Here is a 19,363-nt window from a genome sequence, read left to right as displayed (position 1 = left end):
CTTCATGTAACTTTTAATAGTGTCTCGGAATCGCACAAATTAAAGAATCGAGCTTTTTTAAATTTTTATTGCGATCCTACAAATAAATCAGCATAAATTCTTACCTGCATTTGTGGAATGGATGATGGTCTATGTACAGAACTTCCAATATTGGTGGAAGGACTATGCTGTTGGACGGGTGTACTGATGCCAGAATTAGGTGTCGATGCAGCTGAAGATAATTGTGAACCTACAGAGCTTGGAGTTCTCACGTTAATACTGGATGGTGTGGAAGCACTACTCCAAGGAATAGGCGGAACAACGGGACTGTTTGTATTATTCAAAGAATACTGTACTCTATTTATTGGGGGATAGTAACTTCCGTTAGGGTATATCAGACCTTGAGGAGGATGTGGGATGTTGGATGCAAATGCTGGTGTTGGAGGCGTCATAGCCATTTGGGGCCAAAATTTAAAGTGGGATGGTTGCTGTTGTAACATTGAAGAGGATAGTACCAGCTGTTGGTTATAACTAAAACAAATAAAAATTTTTAGCATACAGATAAAAAATGAATGGATAATTCTCCACTAAATGGAAAATCTCTGTCCCAAGCTAATTTTATGTAATAAATGTTAATATTTTTAAGTTTCTTTGTAACTATAACGATATAGTATTAGGTATTTTTGGCACAGCGTATTTAGAAATTTAATAATGGAATTCCACAAAGACCTAAAAACACAATCTCCTGGTACGTGCCTTTTCCAGAATTACAAATCTTGTCATAAGTATTTATTTTTTTCATTAATAACTGAATAAAAAATATCCAAATACATAAAAAAGCAACATTAGACATAACCATTATACAATGCCGAGCATAAAATTAGGGTCACCCCGTAATTTCAATTTATTTTAAAAATTATTCTGTTTAAACTATTTTCGGTTGTACTAATGAATTTCATGAAAAAAAAATGTTGTTGCTGTTTCGATAAGAGTTTGATTGAGATAAAAAAGGCCCCTTAGCTTAAAGCCTAAAAACTTTTTGTTCCTGTGGTTTTAACGTCAATTGTAAATTGTTTGTGTAGTGTTGTAATTGTCAGCGTATTAAAACGAGCATAAGTTCTGTTGTGGCGGCATTAGAAGATGGTCACGGTCAGCGCCAAACGGCGAAAAACGTTGATGCAAATCTCTCGAGTGTGCAACGAGACCGGTCTGCTTACTCGAAGATCTGGTTCAGGTCTTGATAAGGGAAAATAAAGAAAAACGATAATATTCTTAACAAATCAACATTGCGTCCTTTATCTTTAAAAATTCTACTTGATCACTTACTTTTGTTGCTTGCAAAAATCAATGATGTCATTGGATGTAGATGTTGTAGCTGGTGGACTAGAGAATGAAATCAAATCTGGAGTATCTGGATCATTTGAGGTGCTATTTTTGCGTTGCGATGATGGTGGAGGAGCCAGAAGTGAATTGCCGGAACTGGATTGTACTCCTGGTCTTGGCCTGGATTTACTTTGCTGTCTATCATATCTTATCTGACCAGAATCTGTTTCATTCATAGATGCAGCACGGGTAACTACAAAAAATTAGTTTGATTATTCAATTATTCATCATATATGTTTCTATAAACTATTAGTGAAAATATTAAAAAAGTTAAAGATTCTATAATATATATATATATATATATATATATATATATATATATATATATATATATATATATAATTATCATTAACAGCCATCCATCGTCAGATGTAAGCATCCCTTAGGTGTGTCTATTCATTATTGTTCTTTGTTTTTTTGCATCCATTCGTGAGCAGCCCTTCGCTTGATGTCATCAGTCCATCTGGTTTGACCTCTACTTCTCTTATTTGCTTTTTGTCGCCATTCAACAATTCGCTTCGTCCAACGGTTGTCTTCCATTCTTCCAATGCGTCCTGCCTGTGACAGCTCTTAGCTCATTAGATGTTGTATTCGTGCACAAATATTCTTGGTCTATTTCTTATTTAGTGGTTTCAGTTAAATTGGCTAAAATTAAAAAAAAAAAAAAAAAAAACTGTCAAAATGACAATATATGAAAAATTCCGTTAAGATCTCATATATATTAAAATTTGAAATTTGGTTAAGGAAATGGATAAAATAGCAACAGAAAATCTCATTTTGTTACAGTTTTTATGGATAATATGACTTTTGATCCAAAATACAACAACAATGATGATAATTTTGATGAAAAATGTGTAACATTCAATTTTTTAGATAATGCTCCCCTCGATGTATGGGAAACTGATTTTAATCATCTAATTGCCCAAAATTTACCATTATAAAAAATTGAAAGTCTCTTTTTTGCCTGTTTTCTCTGTATCCTGAGTAAGCTGAAGAATCTTTGAATAAATTTCACATATTTTTAAAGCTTTACACAAAGATGCTACCAGCATAACTGATTCAACTGAAGATGAAGAAAATGTTCTCACGACACAATTTTTAAGAGGCAAATTTATATAACATCTCCCAATAGATGTCTACATCAGGATGTCCTGTTTTGGCAAGCTTATAGTGACGCATTTCCAAATGAATCTAAACGAAAAGTCTATTAGTTAAAATCAAAGAAAGAAAATCTTTGTATAGATACAAGAAGGCTGGTAAAGGTTTTAAAATTAGCAAATATACACCAAAATCCGATAAAACAATGTATAGAAATCCCTACGACTACGAACCTACGATGGCTAAAAACTCATCACCTAAAGACGATTTGTTGTTTTCAAAAACAGATCAATGTACATACAGACTGCTGTCCATTTAAGCCCCGATTCATAGAACAACAAGGCGATTGTCTAGGTCTTGCATACCCAGGTAGATAAATTATACCTCCATATCCTGGCGTTTTTCCATTCGACATCGAAGTGGCTGCATTGCATACAATTCACTTCTTTCAGGAATATTCAGGGAAGAAATTACAGTCTAGGTGTAAAAATGTGTACATATGGTATAGTTTTATCAGAAAACGTGGTACTCATTGTAGTGAATGCAATAATAAACCAAATCCCCCATAAAAAACAATACATGGTAAAGGATTTACTAAATTTAGTGATTTGCCCGGATATCCTACAGGTATACCAATGCAAATCGATATGCTTATATGCAGGCTTATATGGACCCTTTGCAAACGAACTATTATATGCCACACTGGCCAAGATCCTGAAAGAAGTCCAGAATAAAACCAGACTTGTTATGAGTATTTTCTAGTCCGTATGATAAAGAAAAACTACTCAAACTAGATGGTCCTCAAAAGGCTATTGACAACATTGTTAAGCTTATGTGGTAGTATCGACATCTCCAGGGATTAACAGATAGTTAGAAAAATAAAACGAAGATTTCCAAATAGAAGTTTGAAGTGTTGAAATCCAAGAAGCAATGGTAGCGAGAAAATTAGGTCAAAATGAGATAATCATTTTGGGCTATAAAATAACCTCGCCGTGGTAGAAAAGGCTAGTCATCAGTCTTGGTCCCTCTATTGTGGGATATATCCCGGGGAGCACGACCGATAAAGCTAAGTACAATCCAACTAACGTCCAGCGTCTGTGTACCGGGTGCACAAGACACTACATTTTTTTCCAAATTATCCAAACACATTTCTTTAATAAAAATCTTCATTTCTTCCTATATAATAAAACCCATCCTACAGTAGGATGAGCGCAGATGAGCCTGGATTGGTCACCGTGGCTCATCTCCGGCCATCCACCAAATTTCAAGTCAATTTTATTAATTAACACTTTTATTAATTTAGATTCTTAACATCCATACAAACGGATATGCATAGGGCAGGCGGCTATGCATAATCCTAATATACCGCCTCCCTAACCTCAAGGTGTAACACCATCGTGCCAAAGAGGTGCATGGCCCAGGGGTAATAAAGTGGGCTACAAGCGATGCCCAAGGGAGGTGGCGAACCTGAGGGAAAAACAGCCTTGGTGGGGTAAGGGCGCACTGCCCCACTGGACCGATCAGCACGACCCAACTCGTGGGAAGAAAGATGAGAAAGAAAAAGAAAAATAAAAGAGACGGAAAAGGGAACAGTGGAGATGAAGAAGAAAGTAGAAGAGGAGGAGTGAAAGAAAGGGATGAAACTCAAGGGAAGAAAAACTGGAGAAGAGAAGTGGAAGAAATTGTAGATAGAAATAAAACAAACAGAAATAGCGGGAAGGATAGGGAAGAAAGGGAAAATCAGCAAACCAAGAGAGAGGAAGAAATAAAGGGAGGAGAAAAAGAGAAAGGGGAAAACAGGCAGAAGGAAGAAAAAAATAAAATGAGGGAGGAGATTTTAAGGAAAGAAAACGAAAGAAAGGAAGACGAAGCAGCAAGCAGCTCAGACAGCAGATGCAGCTTTGACGATGAATGGAAAAAAAGGAGGTCAAGAAAAAGAAAACCAAGCAACAGGACAGAAACGTCCAGTTTAGAGGAAGAGGGGAAGCCACTGAACTACAAAACTAGATCAAAGTTGGAGCGTCTCCAGGACAGCGTAGCGGAACTCGGGAAACTTATGAGAAAGGTGCCAAATACAAGGCTATCCATAAAGAGGGAGGTCGACATCTTGAGAAATCGGATGCTCGATTATATCGAGGAAGTGGAGGAAAATAATGAAGAAGAGGCTCCAAGAAAGTCTGTATGCATGACATCCAGAGGTGTGCAGATCAACATGGAACCCTTGAAAGTTAAGAAGTTGGCGACAATGGGGGTTCAAGTGGATCTAGAGAATCCAGAAGCCATTAAACGAAGGGTAGACGCTATCACAAATAAGATGACAACATGTAAGGAAGAGAAGGAAACAATAGAATTTCTAAATGAAGACTGGCCAGAGGAGGTCTTCACTAGGACAATAGTGAAAGAAGGTAACATCTCAGAATTAACAGGAGACGTGGCAGTCTTTGTCACCAACAATGACGAGGACAACAAAGCCATGGAAAAGGCCAAAGCTATGTTTCCGCAGCTACCAGGTGCTCCAGCGGAGATGGATGAGGAGGGCGGCCTGGGAACTACGAAAGTCACGATGTCTGTTCATAAAGATGGAACGTGGATCCACAAGGAGAAGTATGGATTTAAACTTCTCCCAAACAAAAAGGAAGAACCTGTGCCGGTGAAGTTCCTGAAAACATGCAGGAAACTGGTACAGAAGATGGAGGAGCTGGGAAGAGAAAACCTGGGAATCCACACACCGGCAGCACTGGGAGTTGAGACATCGAGAAAAATTATGGAATGGGCTGTAAGAGAAAGAGATGTAACGATCACGCTCCTAGGTAAAAAAACAACAAGAAGGTGGACCAATATCAACACCAAGTCCAAAGAACAAAATGGAGTCGTAATCATCAATAAAACCAAAGAAAAATCCTTTGTGGATTTAATGACAGAGGTAAAAAACAAGCTATCAGGAAGAAAGGACATTGACATTAAAAGGATCAGACAGACTAGAGACCAAGGAATATCACTGGAGTTGGTCGGAGGACGGGAAAAGGCAGAGGAAGTGAAGAAACTTCTCTCTGATAATACATGCGTGTCGAGAGCAGTGGCAAAAGGAGGCATCGTGAAGAAAAGACTCTTAATACAGGAAATCCCACCCAATACAACAAAGGAAGAGATCCAAAAGGCCACAGAGGAAGCAGCTGGAAAAGAGCGGGTCTGTGACATTATAAAAATTTGGACCGAAACACGAGGCGCAGTAAGAGGGATGATGAGTGCCGTGATCGATGTGGATGAAGATGTTGCCGAAAAGATCTTGCAAATGAAAAGAATAAAAGTAGACTACACATCCTGCCGAGTGATAAAATCAAGGTTAGAAATACCGAGATGCTTGAGATGTCTTGCCTTTGGACACAAACAATGGCACTGCAAGGGGCAGAACAGAAGAGGATGTTGCTTCCGATGTGGCAAAGAGGGTCACATAGCGCTGGAATGCAAGGAAGAAACAACCAGATGCCTCAACTGCGACGTGAATGGGCATGTGGCAAATTCAAGAATATGCGCAAAGTTCAACCGACTGGTTGAAAATAGAAATAACTGAGGACTAGTCCCAAGAGTATGAGAGTGTAAAAGAGAGCGCGAAAGAAATCCAAGGTTTAGAAATGGCAAACAAAGAAAACATGACTCGAGAGCTGAGAGTGCTCCAAACTAATGTGGGAACGGCAAGACTAGCACATGATCTTGCTGAGACTGCCGCAGTAGAAAAGAACATCGATGTGCTGGTGACGGCGGAACCAAATCCAACAGCGGTGAAAAGAAGAGGATGGTTTGTAGATACGACCGGGAGAGCTGCTGTACGAATCTACAATAGGAAACTGCGAGTGTATGAAATTAAGCCGAAAGAAGGATATGTGATTGTTCGGATGGAGGGGGTGCGACTAGTCTGCTGTTATATTTCTCCAAACGTGACGGTGGGCGAGTACGAGATGAAGATAGACGAGATCATGCAGGAAGTGGGACACACAGGAGGAGAATACGTAGTGCTGGGAGATTTTAACGCAAAAGCAGCGGACTGGGGATCTCCCATCACCGATGCTCGCGGCAGGATACTAACTGACTGGGTGGGTGCTCTAGACCTAGTGGTTCTGAACACAGGTCTGGAACCTACGTTTGTTAGGAGAGGTACAGGTACGTACATCGACGTGACCATGGCGACACAAGAAATAGCGGCGAAAGCAGTAGGTTGGAAGGTTTTGCCAGACTACACTGGAACTGAACATCAATACATTGAGTTCTCGATAACTGGAAAGGGGACCACTAACACGGTCCGTGCATCCGGGACGTCGATGGGCAGATGCGGCGATGGGAATGACTGGAAAGTATACGAGGAAATAATTAAATGGAGAGTGAGCATATTGCAGGGTCAATCACCGACAGTGGAAAGCCTGGAGAGAGTCATTAAAGAAGCGATGGAGGGAAGCAAGATTGGTCGCCAAGATGTCAACAAGATGCCATATTGGTGGAATGCGGACATCGAGGCACTAAGAAATGTGTGTATAGCGATGAGAAGAAGGTTAACAAGAGCAAGAGGTAGAGCAGGAATCAACCCTGAGATCATCGAGGAGATCGAGGAAGAGTACCGCGCAAGGAAGAGGGAACTGTACAGAAAAATCCGTACAGAAAAAAGAAGGCACTGGAAAGAGTTGTGTGAACAGCTGGATGAGGACATCTGGGGTCAGGGGTACAAGATCGTCATGAAGAAGTTCCATGCGTATTCTCCTTACGAAATGCCTATGGATAAGAAGCTTGAGGTAACAAGAGAGCTCTTTCCGGACGGCAGATGTCATGGTGTATGGAGGGATGAAGGAGCTGAGCGAGCTGTACCCTTTACCATGGATGAACTTATCGAGGCATTGGGTTCACTGAAGACTCGTAGGTCCCCAGGACTAGATCAGATACCACCTGAGGCGGTGAAGGGTCTAGGACGGGTGGAACCTGCGTGGCTTCTGGAACATATGAATTCACTGCTGGAAGCACAAACTTTTCCTGAGCCTTGGAGAACATCGAGGTTAATACTGCTTCCCAAAGCTAGGGAAAAGTATCGCCCCATCTGTCTGCTTCCATGCATCAGTAAGCTGTATGAAAGGATGCTGCGAGTACGCATAGACGACATGATTGAGAGGTCAGGTGGTTTATCAAGGAGGCAATTTGGTTTTTGTAAAGGGAAAAGCACGATTGATGCAATCATGAGTGTACTCGAAGCATTGCGCAACAGAGGGGATGAACATCGCTGGGCGGCTCTGCTGTTGTTTGATGTTAAGAATGCATTCAATACGTTGCAGTGGAACGAGGTAATGAAGGCAATGGAGGAGAGAGAATGTCCTGGTTACCTGATGAATGTGGTGGCGGAGTATCTGTCCGAAAGAAGGATTATGGTGGAAAAGGGCACGATCGTGGACGTGACGGCCGGGGTACCCCAGGGATCTGTCTTGGGCCCGACGCTATGGAATCTGGCATATGACGGGGTTATGCACTGTGAATACGGAGAGGGTACAACCCCCTTCGCATTCGCGGATGACCTCGCTGTACTGGTAGTGGCTCGGGATGAGCCAGATCTCAAATACCGGGTTAGAAACGCAGGCGGCGTCGTAAAGAAATGGATGACGCAGTACGGACTGAAACTTGCGACAGAGAAAACCGAAGCCATCATTCTGAAGGGGACAAGGAATAGGCAAAATATTGAATTAAAATGTGCGGGAGCATGTCTAACACCTAAGAAACATGTAAAGTATCTAGGAGTGACATTGCACCAGAATGGAAAATGGGGAGAGCACGTGCGGGAGGTGGTCCGGAAGGCTGCGAATAGTACGGCTGCGTTGGGGAGGGTGATGCCGAACATTGGAGGACCCAAATCCGAAAGGAGGAGGGTCTTACACGGTGTTGTACAATCGATCGTCCTCTACGCGGCACCAGTCTGGAGCGAGGCCGTAGAGATAACTGCCTGTAGGAGTCTCATGACACGAGTAGACAGAACAAGTCTGTTGCGAGTGGCATGCGCCTACAGGACTGTGTCTGCGGCAGCCTTATGGACCATCACTGGATGTGTTCCGTTGCATGTTTTGGCGGTGGAAAGAAAAGAGCTGTATGAGAGAAGAGGTCCAAACCTTACTGTGACCGAGAAAAGACAGGAAAGGGAAAGGTCAGTTGAAAGATGGCAAGAAGAATGGAACAACACGGAAGATGTGGCACAGTGGACGAAAATTCTGATCCCAAACATAAGAGATTGGGTGGACTGTGGCCACAGGCGACTGGATTATTTCCTGACGCAGGTGCTCACAGGACACGGGTGTTTTAGGGCCTACCTCTATAGGATCGGAAAGGCTAATACAGATGAATGCCTATACTGTGGATACTCGGACACTGTGACACATACGATGTTAGATTGCAGCAGATGGATAGTGGAAAGGAACAGAATGGAGAGAGAGACAGGTGTGAATTTTGTTACAGTGAGAGAAATGATTGAGAGAATGATTGAAAATAAATTAGTTTGGACTAATATACACAGCTATATCCGTGCAGTAATCAAGAAAAAGGAAGAAGAAGAAAGACTGCTAAACCAACGCTAAAGGTAAGGGTGAATGATGCTGAAAGGTGAAGCTAGAAAAGTGGGTCACACTGTGTGAGTTGGAATGCGTGAGTCAGACTGTGGGGAAGGAGGAAATGCCCATCTGGAAATATTGCCGAACTAGGAGCGATGAGTGTCTTCTACGCGCTACCTGGAACGAGACAGGGAACCTCCTTGCTGATGAATAGAGTGTGGATGTGTATGAATGGAGAATGAATGAATAAAGGTAGTGATTCGGAAGTGATGCCGGCCTTACAGCGGCCATTCCGCTTCCGGATCGCTGGATGACAGAGGAGGGTCTGGTTTAGCAGGTAGGCGTTCGGCGTAGACTCGGCGACGAGAGGGCATTTTAAAGTACCTCGGGAACTATCGCCGGGAGTACGAAGAACGAATCCTGCACTAAAGTTAGTCAGGCGGCGCCCTGGACTAAGATGTCTTTTGAAGATTCCAGACCCCCCCTCTATAAAGACGAAAAAAAAAAAAAAAAAAAAAGTTAAATTGGCTGAAACTTTGTAGAGAGGTAGTTTTTGTCATCCTAATCAAAAGTTCTTATTGCCTTAAGACTTACAAAGTGTTTTTGAGCTAAAAGAGCCACAAAATGTCGATTTTTAGTCCATTTTCAAAATCATGAATTTCATGGGGATGTGGCCACCATAGCATGTGGTTGTCTTTTTAAAGACGAATCACATGCTATTGCTATGATGTTTCTGATGGATATTCTCTGAAGTTGCTTTCATGTAATCGAATTAACTATCTTACAATAAAGTCGTCCTAGGTACGCAACTCGGCAATATTGGCAATATAATTTTAAAGTCGTCTACTTTAAAATGCATAATATATGTTTGAATTGTCAATGTTCAGAGTCAGATAAAATTAAATTATTAGAATTTTCCACCAAGTAACAAAAGACAATAATTTTTAAATTTATTAATGGTTGTATTTTAAGCGAACACTGCCGCGGTCGAACGATGCTCGGGACGAGTCAAATTTTGTCGATCTTTTAAACCAGGCAAAGGATGTTTGTTACTACTGCTGCGCGAAGTGTGGACGATTCTGGACAAGTTTACTTGTCGACTAGAAAACTAAATACAGTGAGTGGATTTCTCTTTAAATAATCATAGATAATGACAATTACCGTAAATTAATTCAACTTTATGGAAGTAAAGAGTTGCCATGGAATGCAAAAATGCAAATTACCACAACAGAAATCTTAGAGAGGATGTCTGGCAAGAAATCTCCGTTTCAATATGTATATCTGTTGATGTGGTAAAGAAGATAACCAACCGTTTAGCTAGCTTCCGAAGAGAAAAATCTAGGATAAAAAAAGTTATGTCATAAAAAAAATCTCATTGTTACCGCAAGTCTTTCTTGCACTGAGATGGCTTCTCGAAAGTGCATCGTCATTTTTCTTATTCGTGGTTTAATCAAGAAACACATGGGGTCGAAATTATTTTGGGACATTTGAGTCAAATTTCTTATTGTTTCTTCTATTACTTCAAATTTAAAGCCTTGCATTAGTTTATGATTTCCATATTGGGCTCTTTTTCGTACATTTTTTTAAGCCACCACCTATGTTTTTGTTTATTTTTATGATTTTTGTTTTTTAAAAGTTTGTGAATTAGAATAAAAGCAGCAGCAACACGTGAGACATCCATGATTAACCAAATTAACTACGGAGCTACTTGCACGGTTGTACTAGATGGCTCGAGGTGCCGCTCACGGCAGAAGTTCATTTAAAATAAAATCAAAGTTTTCTTCGTGAACAAGGCCGCGCGCGGCCTCCTCGATAAATACGCCGAAAATACGAAAAAAGATATGCCGCTTAATAGTTTTTGATTTCATTGTTTCAAAAGTCTATAAATGGTTGCTTCTACAACCCAGATCATGGTTGAACACTTACAAACTATACCTAAACAGTGCTAGTATTGTATTCATGTATATTTACCACCATAGTATTCAAGTGTCCTGTTAAATGACATATTTTTTATTGACTAAGAATTCTAAGAAAGTAAGAAAACTAAGAATTCTGCAAGTTATGTTTCAGGTCAAAACGTTTAAAGGAAGGGATGGAAATGAAAATCTTAATAACTGAAAATTATTTAAATACCTACATTATGGTTTATTAGACTTACTGCAACATTTGAGACAAGCCAATTTCAAATAATTTGAAATTCTTTGTCACTGGTAGAGGATTACATTTGGAATTATTAGCTGTGTCATAAAAACTGTGCTATTATTAATTAAACAGAGTACAGCTAAACCCCCTGGGGAGATAAAGGAGGAAATATTGCTTCTTCAGGTAATTGGCCAGTTAAGGCATCTTAAGTAAACTAATTTGCCTTATTATTTGTAGTTCGTCATAAATAGAAATTGTGGGCAATTCGGAAATCTTATGTATAAAATCGTTTAATATGTCATAAAAAGAAAATATTGTTCATGAAAAAGCTAGGAAATAACATTTTTAGGGCATTATGATAAAAAAATAAAGTTTGACTTACCAACTATTTAATATTAGGTAACTAACAGAAAATTGTCTTTAAAAATCATAAACCCCTTCGCAGGGATTCCGTCAAAAGGGTTGATTTTTTTTTGATAAGGCAAATGACCAAGATAATAAATAAAAGAACACAGTAAATTGCCTATCTAAAAAACAGTGCCAAATATATGCCCACAGTTGAGTCTAGGGATCTTTTTAAGTATGCATTGTTAATATCTGATGAGATATGTTCAATCTAACACAATGGTCTCCCACATATGAAAATAATCACAAAATAGTTACCATATGCTTTTAAGCAAATAATTACTTAGTTTTAATGATATCAGATATTAGTTTATCTCTTGGTTAAACTGTTGCTGGCATTTTATTATTCTATAATTGCTTAAATATGGGATAGATGACAACCAAAATATTTAGAATTTAATATGAAAATATTTTTCAAAATATTCACCACTGAATTATACACTTGTTCATGCAGGTAAAACTTGTCTTCGACTTGTTGGAAATGTAATAAAATCATTATGACTTAAGTTGGGATCATAAGGAAAGTTCAGCAATTCCATGTTTTCAACAAGTTCCTCCAGCACCATATTTGTTGTGCTATATATGGGAGCCTTGCTCATATAGTAAGTTATCCTATTCCAGAATGAGTGTAGGTGTTTTTTTATATTTATTTTCTGAGTTTCTAAGAAAAATTCAGGTAAACAATGGTTGTACATCACTTCACATTAACAGTTCTATGATTTTTTAATGGAATAGTTGTCATATATTCAGTTTTTGATACTGTTTGGTTTCCTTGTATACATAAATCCAACTATCATCACAACTAACAATGTATACCCTGATCGGAAAATACAACGGAGTGGCAAATACTTAGTATAAGACCACAACGTGAACATACGGCAAAATTTAATTAAATTAATTTTATGTAAATTATTCAGTGTAACTAGACAGACGGACAGTCCGCTTTAATAAAACTGTGATTTGAACTAAACACCGGGAAAACAGTATACGATAACAACATTAAATCACGTTTTTGAGTAACGAATGCCAATGATTAGCTCCCGAAGAGCTGTAGTGTCGAAACGAAGTGGCCGTAGATTAATTTGTTTCACTACGATCAGTTTATCAGTAGCGTAACTGCCGTAAATATTGCTTCTTAACTTGTTATATTTATTTTTATAAATTGTCTGTAAAGTGTTTCTTTGGTGTTTGAGTGGTTATTAACAATTTATTTATATCGTTTGTATATTAACTTTGGTAAGTGGATATTTTCAATCACTTCTTTGTGAATTATAAAATTTTTTATTTAATACTGGCAGTCAACAAAACGATAGTGTTGCATACGGATTTTCTCTGGGTGTAAAATATTGTAACGTGAAACTACCGTTCGATTGTTTAAACTTTGCTTACAACATTACGAATTAATTTATATTATACAATGTATCTTTACATTGCAAATATTTATTTCAGAATGACTTCGCTATGGAATTTCCTTATAACATCTCTTCGAATGTTATGGTCAATACGCGGCATTCCTGGAAAGATCTACCACAGGCATAATCTCTCTCGATGCCATGAGTCACTCGTATAGACAGTTTCAAAGACATTGAGATAGCTCAGAGATTTGAAACTTGGTTTTCGTCCATATTACCGACAATAGAACCGGGTTCGGTAATAATTTTAGATAATGCTTCCTACCATAGTCGACAGGTAGAAAAGCTCCCAACAACAAGCTGGCGAAAAAGACAAATCATTGATTGGCTGGATATGAAACTAATCGCTTATGACAGATCAATGATTAAACCTGAGTTGTTAAATATTGCACGACAACATAAACATAAATATCATAAATATGTTGTTGACGAAATGGCTCTTAGTCACGGAGTTCTTGTTCATCGATTACCACCATATCATTGTGAGCTGAATCCAATTGAATTGATTTGGGCACAAGTGAAAACAGAGGTAGCACGTCGCAATACTACATTTAAATTATGTGATGTTAAAGTACTATTCGATGAAGCTATACGTAACGTTACCGCAGACAACTGGCGAAAGTGCATCGGTCACGTGGAGAAAATAGAAAATAAGATGTGGGATGTAGATATACAGGTAGATGTAATTATGGAACCGATTATAGTCCAACTTGATGACGAGAGCGATGATTCGGATAATTCTGATTTTGAGTAAGAGTAAGTTTTGTAATTTGAGCCATTTCTTGAGTACATTCCAAGTGTGTTTCACAATTAATTTGCCACAATTAATCGTGACAAACAAAGTTTGGCACGATTTAAATATTAAAAACACTCGACAAGCGTTCCTTGAAGGTCTCTCTACGGGTCTAAAAGCACCATCAAGTAAGGGCCGACATCTAATAATAATACATATTGATAGTGAACATGGTATTTTCCTGGAGGACTCTCAGTTTTGAATCCAAAAAATCTGGAGATTATCACGAGGACATGGATACTGAGAAATTTGAAACTTGGTTTTTGTTCATATTGACAAAAATTGAACCTGGCTCAATAATCATTTTAGATAATGCTTCCTATCAAAGTCGTCAAATAGAAAAGCTTCCAACAACAAGTTGGCGAAAAGGAGAAATAAGTAAATGGCTAGATAGGAAAGAAATTGGGTATTACAAGTCTATGGTTAAGCCGGAGTTACTAAATATTGCAGGACAGCATAAACAAAAATTTCTAAAATACGTCTTTGATGAAATGTCTCGTAACCATGCGGTTTTTATTCACTGATAACCACCACACCATTGTTAGCTTAATCGTATTAAGCTAATCTGGGCACAAATAAAAAAGGAGGTTGCAAGTAAAAATACTACTTTTAAGTTATGTAAAAGTGCTCTTCCACGAAGCCATAAATAACGTTACTCAAGAGAACTGGCAAAACTGCATCTCTCACACGCAGAAAGAAGAAGAAAATATGTGGAATTTAGTTATACAGGCAGATATCATTATGGAACCCATTGTCGTTCAACTTGGTGCAGATAGCGATGACTCAGACATTTCTGATGTTGATTAAAAGTAAGTTATGTAAAATTGATTAATAATTCAGTTTGAAAAGTATTTTCGTGAGTTTTCACCAAGAACGTAAGATGAAATTTGATTGTGTTGTTGATATCTTTGGGAATACACACATGTATTATTTGATGATGCCGTTTAATTTTATTGTGAATTTTATTTCGGTTCTTTTATATTTGAGCCCGAAAATGATATAATAGTAATTCATTTACTTGTAAAAATGTACTAGTTAACTAAATTTTAAAATTTTATTAGTCTATTTTAAAAATATTTTTGAGGTACCTACAAAATTAAATATTAATAAAATTGCTGTAAATATTTATCCAAAAACCTCGACGCCTATGATCTTCCTCACGTCCTTCCGCTCGACACCGTAACTGTCTATACTTTAAAAATTCGTCACTCCGTAAGATTTCCAGATCGAAGTATAGTATATAATCGTTTTCATCTTTCTAAGCGTGTGCGTGTAAAAACACTTGCAATAGGTTGTTTCATCTGTCTGTCCTTGTCTAAGCTCGATTCGTTTACCTCCTCCAGTGGCGGAGCAAAATGTAGCATGTCAAACGAAATAATAGTTATAAAAGAAAATTAAAAATTATTTTTCATTAAATTTCTAATAACGGAATATACGTATAAATTGCGAAGAAGTATTTTTCTAGCTTGCAGTACAATAGGACAGGATATAACGAAAAGTACATTTTAAAAGGATTTTGAAATATACCCAAAAAAGTGTTAATTATTTAACCCACTTTAATTAAAAAATGATACAGATTTTTTAAGTTTTAAGCACTGTAGCGAATTCTGAACTGTTACAACGTACTGACCTTGATTAATTAGCTAATCAGTCAGCGTCTTCACTGGAACTGTCTTTATCATTGGAATCTTCCGCCAAATCGATGATAATCCTACTTTCATTTTCATCATATGTGACCATATTTGCCCAGTCGTCCTGAATTAATTTTTCAGTATGGTTAACACAATTCGCCCACACTGCAGGTGTTGTCTCAGCTAATGCATCGCCCCAAACATTTTTCACTGTTTCATTCCACGTCCATGTTCTCCAATATGACGATCATAGTATTATTTAGAAATGCCCCAGACCAACTCAATTGGATTATATTGACAGTGATATGGAGGCAATCTTAAAACCTGATGCCCATGTTCTTGGAGTAGCTCGTCTATAACATACCTGGTATTTTGTGGTTTATTCTGGCGACAAAGACTCAATAGCTCTGTCTTGCCCGAATCGTCGTCAAAAATTATTTTTTTCGCTCGTAACCATTCTTGTAAGTCCGATTTTTTCCAACTGGCATTCGTTAACTTTTCTATTAAAGAGCTATGGTATGAGGCATTATCCATAATAATTAGAGATGGTTCCTCCAACATTGGTATCAGCTTTTCGGAGACCCACTTTTTAAAAGACTCTTTATCCATAGAATCATGATAGTCTGCACTCTTCGATTTCGTAGAAAACAGTAATCCAGCATCTTTAACAAATCCTTCCCTACTTCCGGCATGTAAAACAACAAAGCGTTTACCTGTATTTTCGTGTCCTTTTCTGATGCTTTTCACACAGTCATCTTGCCAAGTACGTTTATATATGCCCCTTTTAGGAATATCCATGTTTCATCTAAAAAAACGAAGGGAAGTGGGCTTGGACTTAAAAAAATTTCTCATATAATGCCTCAAAAAATATAGTCGTTTGGAGACAATACATGGTTTCTCTCATAGCACTCGTCTACTATTTTCTAGTTTGTATGAAAACCCACAATTTTTCATAAGACGCCACAAACTTGTATCAGAACCGTCATAGAGATGCTTGTTTCTTAATTGTGTATTTAGAACTTTAATTGTAACGTGCTCTCCTTTTGCTTTCATGCCATACAGTACATTTCTAATCTCTCCTTTTATAGTATCGCTGACATCATTTGTCTTTTTTTTTTTGTACATTACGTGACTCTCCTGGTGTAGTAAGAGCTGCCCCTGTCTTGTATTCACTCTTTATTCTTGTCACTGTGCGAAGACTGATTTTCAAAGCGTCCGCTACTCGTTCATGTACCGATGATAACCAAAGCAAAGGTCCGTTGTTTTCTTTTTCTTTTTTTAAAATACTCCAATAAATGAATGCATTTCTCCTGTTATCGTTTTTCCCGGCATTTTTTTTTATTAAATAGAACAACTAGTTACTCACAACAAAAAATAATAAGTAAAACTGTTCGGAACAAATTCCAACAATGACTGACTAAAATCAACTAAAACAACATAAAATATCAATGGTAATTGCTACAATTATAAACCTATTAGCCAGCTCATTCAAGAACAATGCCACAAGTCATTATTGCAATGGGTATCGGAAGAGAGAGTTAATTTATAATAAACTGGAATTTTTAAGGTGTCAAGAGTATTATTTTATGTAATGGAATTCCACACAGTAAGAGCTCAAACTATTAATTAATTAAAAACTGTTTACTTATAAAAACTATTTCATCAGCTACTTCAAACCTGCACAGATCAGGGTAACATGTTATAATAAAAAAAAACACGTCACTGCCAGCTATCTGTATTCGTAAAGGGGCCGAACTTATCACCGACACCGTATCAGCTAAACGCATCGGTGTTATTGCTACAATACTGGGAGACGTGAGTGGTCTCTTCATTCCCTTCTCATCGCACTTTACCATGACGAACGTAACTCGCACAATTGAATTACACATCTGTGTATCAGAGAGAGACGAATATTAAAAATTCAGTAGTAGCTTATTTCAGGCACACGCCAAGAAAGATGAAAACAAGTGTATCAAATTTGATATCGCTAAGTCATCATAGGTGTTCTTCTTAGTTCAAGTAGGTAATCATCAGGGTTATACATACTTTTGAAACAGTCACTCTAAATAGATAGTTGTCAGTGGTGTTGAACCATTCACACAGTTTCTTTATCCAGGAATTTCTTATCTTTGTCTAAGTTGCAGTAATTGATATTTCTTACCATTTTTGTTTGTTTAGGTAGTATTGTAAAATACACAGTTCATACAAAATTGCTTAGATTATTCCAATTTTTATAGGTGATTCTAACTGTACTTGCAACTACAGATCTATTTTTATACTACACTTGTACTACACCCATACTAACAAAAAATATAAAAAATTAGGGCGCATATTTGTAAAATTAGATATTATAAAACACCATCAACGCAAAGAGAAAAGGAGCTTGGAAATTACTTTAAGATGTACACAAAATTTGTAAACACAAATAATCTGTGCAATATAAGTTTTAGATATTATAAAAATAACTGACACCTCATGTTAAAAGCGTGGAAAATATCATGGACACAACACGTAACAAACACTGAAACTTTAAGAAAGGTGAAAAAGGAAAAAAATACTTAACACTAAAAAAGAAAGAAAAATGTGCTACTTTGGTCTATACTTATATGGTAAATTTATAAGTCTATAATAAGTTAGATCATGATACTTTAAAATATGTTAATGTGCTTCGAATATTACAAAATATGATAGTCTGTTTATTCTCAAGTTATAATTTGAGGCTGGCTTCTTAGTTGGTAATTGAAACTCAACAGTTTTATTTTCCCGTTTTGTAATATTTTTCCTCAAACAATAACATTAAAAAAACTGAAAAGTATCAGTTTTGAAGAATGTAAGTCTAAATTATATGTACAAGGTATGAAGTTCAAAATACATAATATAACATTCTTGATTATTAAACAATTTAGTAGAAAAATATACAGAATTAGGGCAATATTGTTTCTTAATTAATATAATCTAACTTAGCATTATACTAACCTGATGTAAGTTTAGGCCTAGTGGAAACATTGATGGTTGTAGCAGATCTATTTAATTCCTGTAACTTTTTAGTTTTAAACTGCTCCAATGCCAAAGATTCTAAACTTAGAGCCTGTGCTCTTTCCAGGTCTTCTTGAAATTGTTTTTCATAATCTGCCATTTTAGCAATAGCCACTTGCCAAAATATTTGTTAACTCATCTTAGCAAATATTGATAGTACCAAATCTAATTACCATTTATAATTACTTGGATATGAATAACCATTACTTAATAAGGAAACTAGTATTGTAAATATTTTTAATTTTTTTAAATATTTAAATAATTTTTGCTTCTATTTTTCTGTTTGGCTACGTATTCATGTTGTAAAGCTTAATTTGTCTGTGAAAAAATAATTTAAATATAAATTATTATAAAAAATTACACAGATGTCAAATTAACAAGAACAACTTAACCTCAACTTTGTATTTGTAGAGATGGACAAAATTATACTTTTGGAATTTGGAACTGCTATATCGATTAATATAATTATTTTAGAAATCCTGAGATAACATTGGATATGTTGAAGTAGGGTATACTTTACAGTTTCTACAAGTCTATTTGAATAAAAAAGTATTGTCAGAATATAATAACTATGTTTATAAAACAATTCCAATTACATATATCTATAATACCTCTCGAGCGCCTCTCATCATGCATCCCTGAAATTTCTTCACCACTGAAGGGTAAGAGTAAAAGCAGTTTCGATAAAAAAATAAGAAAGAAGTTCACGTATTTTCCTTTATTTAATTTGTCAAATAAAGGAATTTAAAAATTAAACAAATAACCAATGATTCCAGCATCTGCATATTATATAGGTAAATATGCAATTTAAATTGCTTGTTTTCTTGCAGCATTTAAAAGTGTGTTTTTTTGCAGTATTTAATAGTGAACGTAATCATTTTATCCTAACTATAGTTTGAATTTAAATATAATTTC

At 36.9% G+C, this 19,363-nt stretch overlaps 1 protein-coding gene across 1 annotated transcript in view; it reads right to left on the bottom strand.

The window, feature by feature from the left end:
• Positions 1-18,830, bottom strand: part of Pi3K68D (phosphatidylinositol-4-phosphate 3-kinase catalytic subunit Pi3K68D) — a 168,667-nt gene extending 149,837 nt beyond the window's left edge. Inside the window, exons 1-3 of the mRNA XM_072534551.1 lie at positions 18,389-18,830; positions 1,306-1,555; positions 105-510 (exon numbers count right to left, since the gene is read on the bottom strand). Coding sequence (XP_072390652.1) covers positions 105-510; positions 1,306-1,555; positions 18,389-18,548 — 816 coding nt within the window. The 5' untranslated portion in view covers positions 18,549-18,830. The remainder of the gene's footprint in view (positions 1-104; positions 511-1,305; positions 1,556-18,388) is intronic.
• Between the last annotated feature and the right edge of the window lie 533 nt (positions 18,831-19,363).

The sequence above is a fragment of the Diabrotica undecimpunctata genome, chromosome 6, assembly GCF_040954645.1.
Source record: "Diabrotica undecimpunctata isolate CICGRU chromosome 6, icDiaUnde3, whole genome shotgun sequence".
Taxonomy (NCBI): Eukaryota; Metazoa; Arthropoda; class Insecta; order Coleoptera; family Chrysomelidae; genus Diabrotica; species Diabrotica undecimpunctata.
This window is presented reverse-complemented; position numbering and strand designations above follow the sequence as displayed.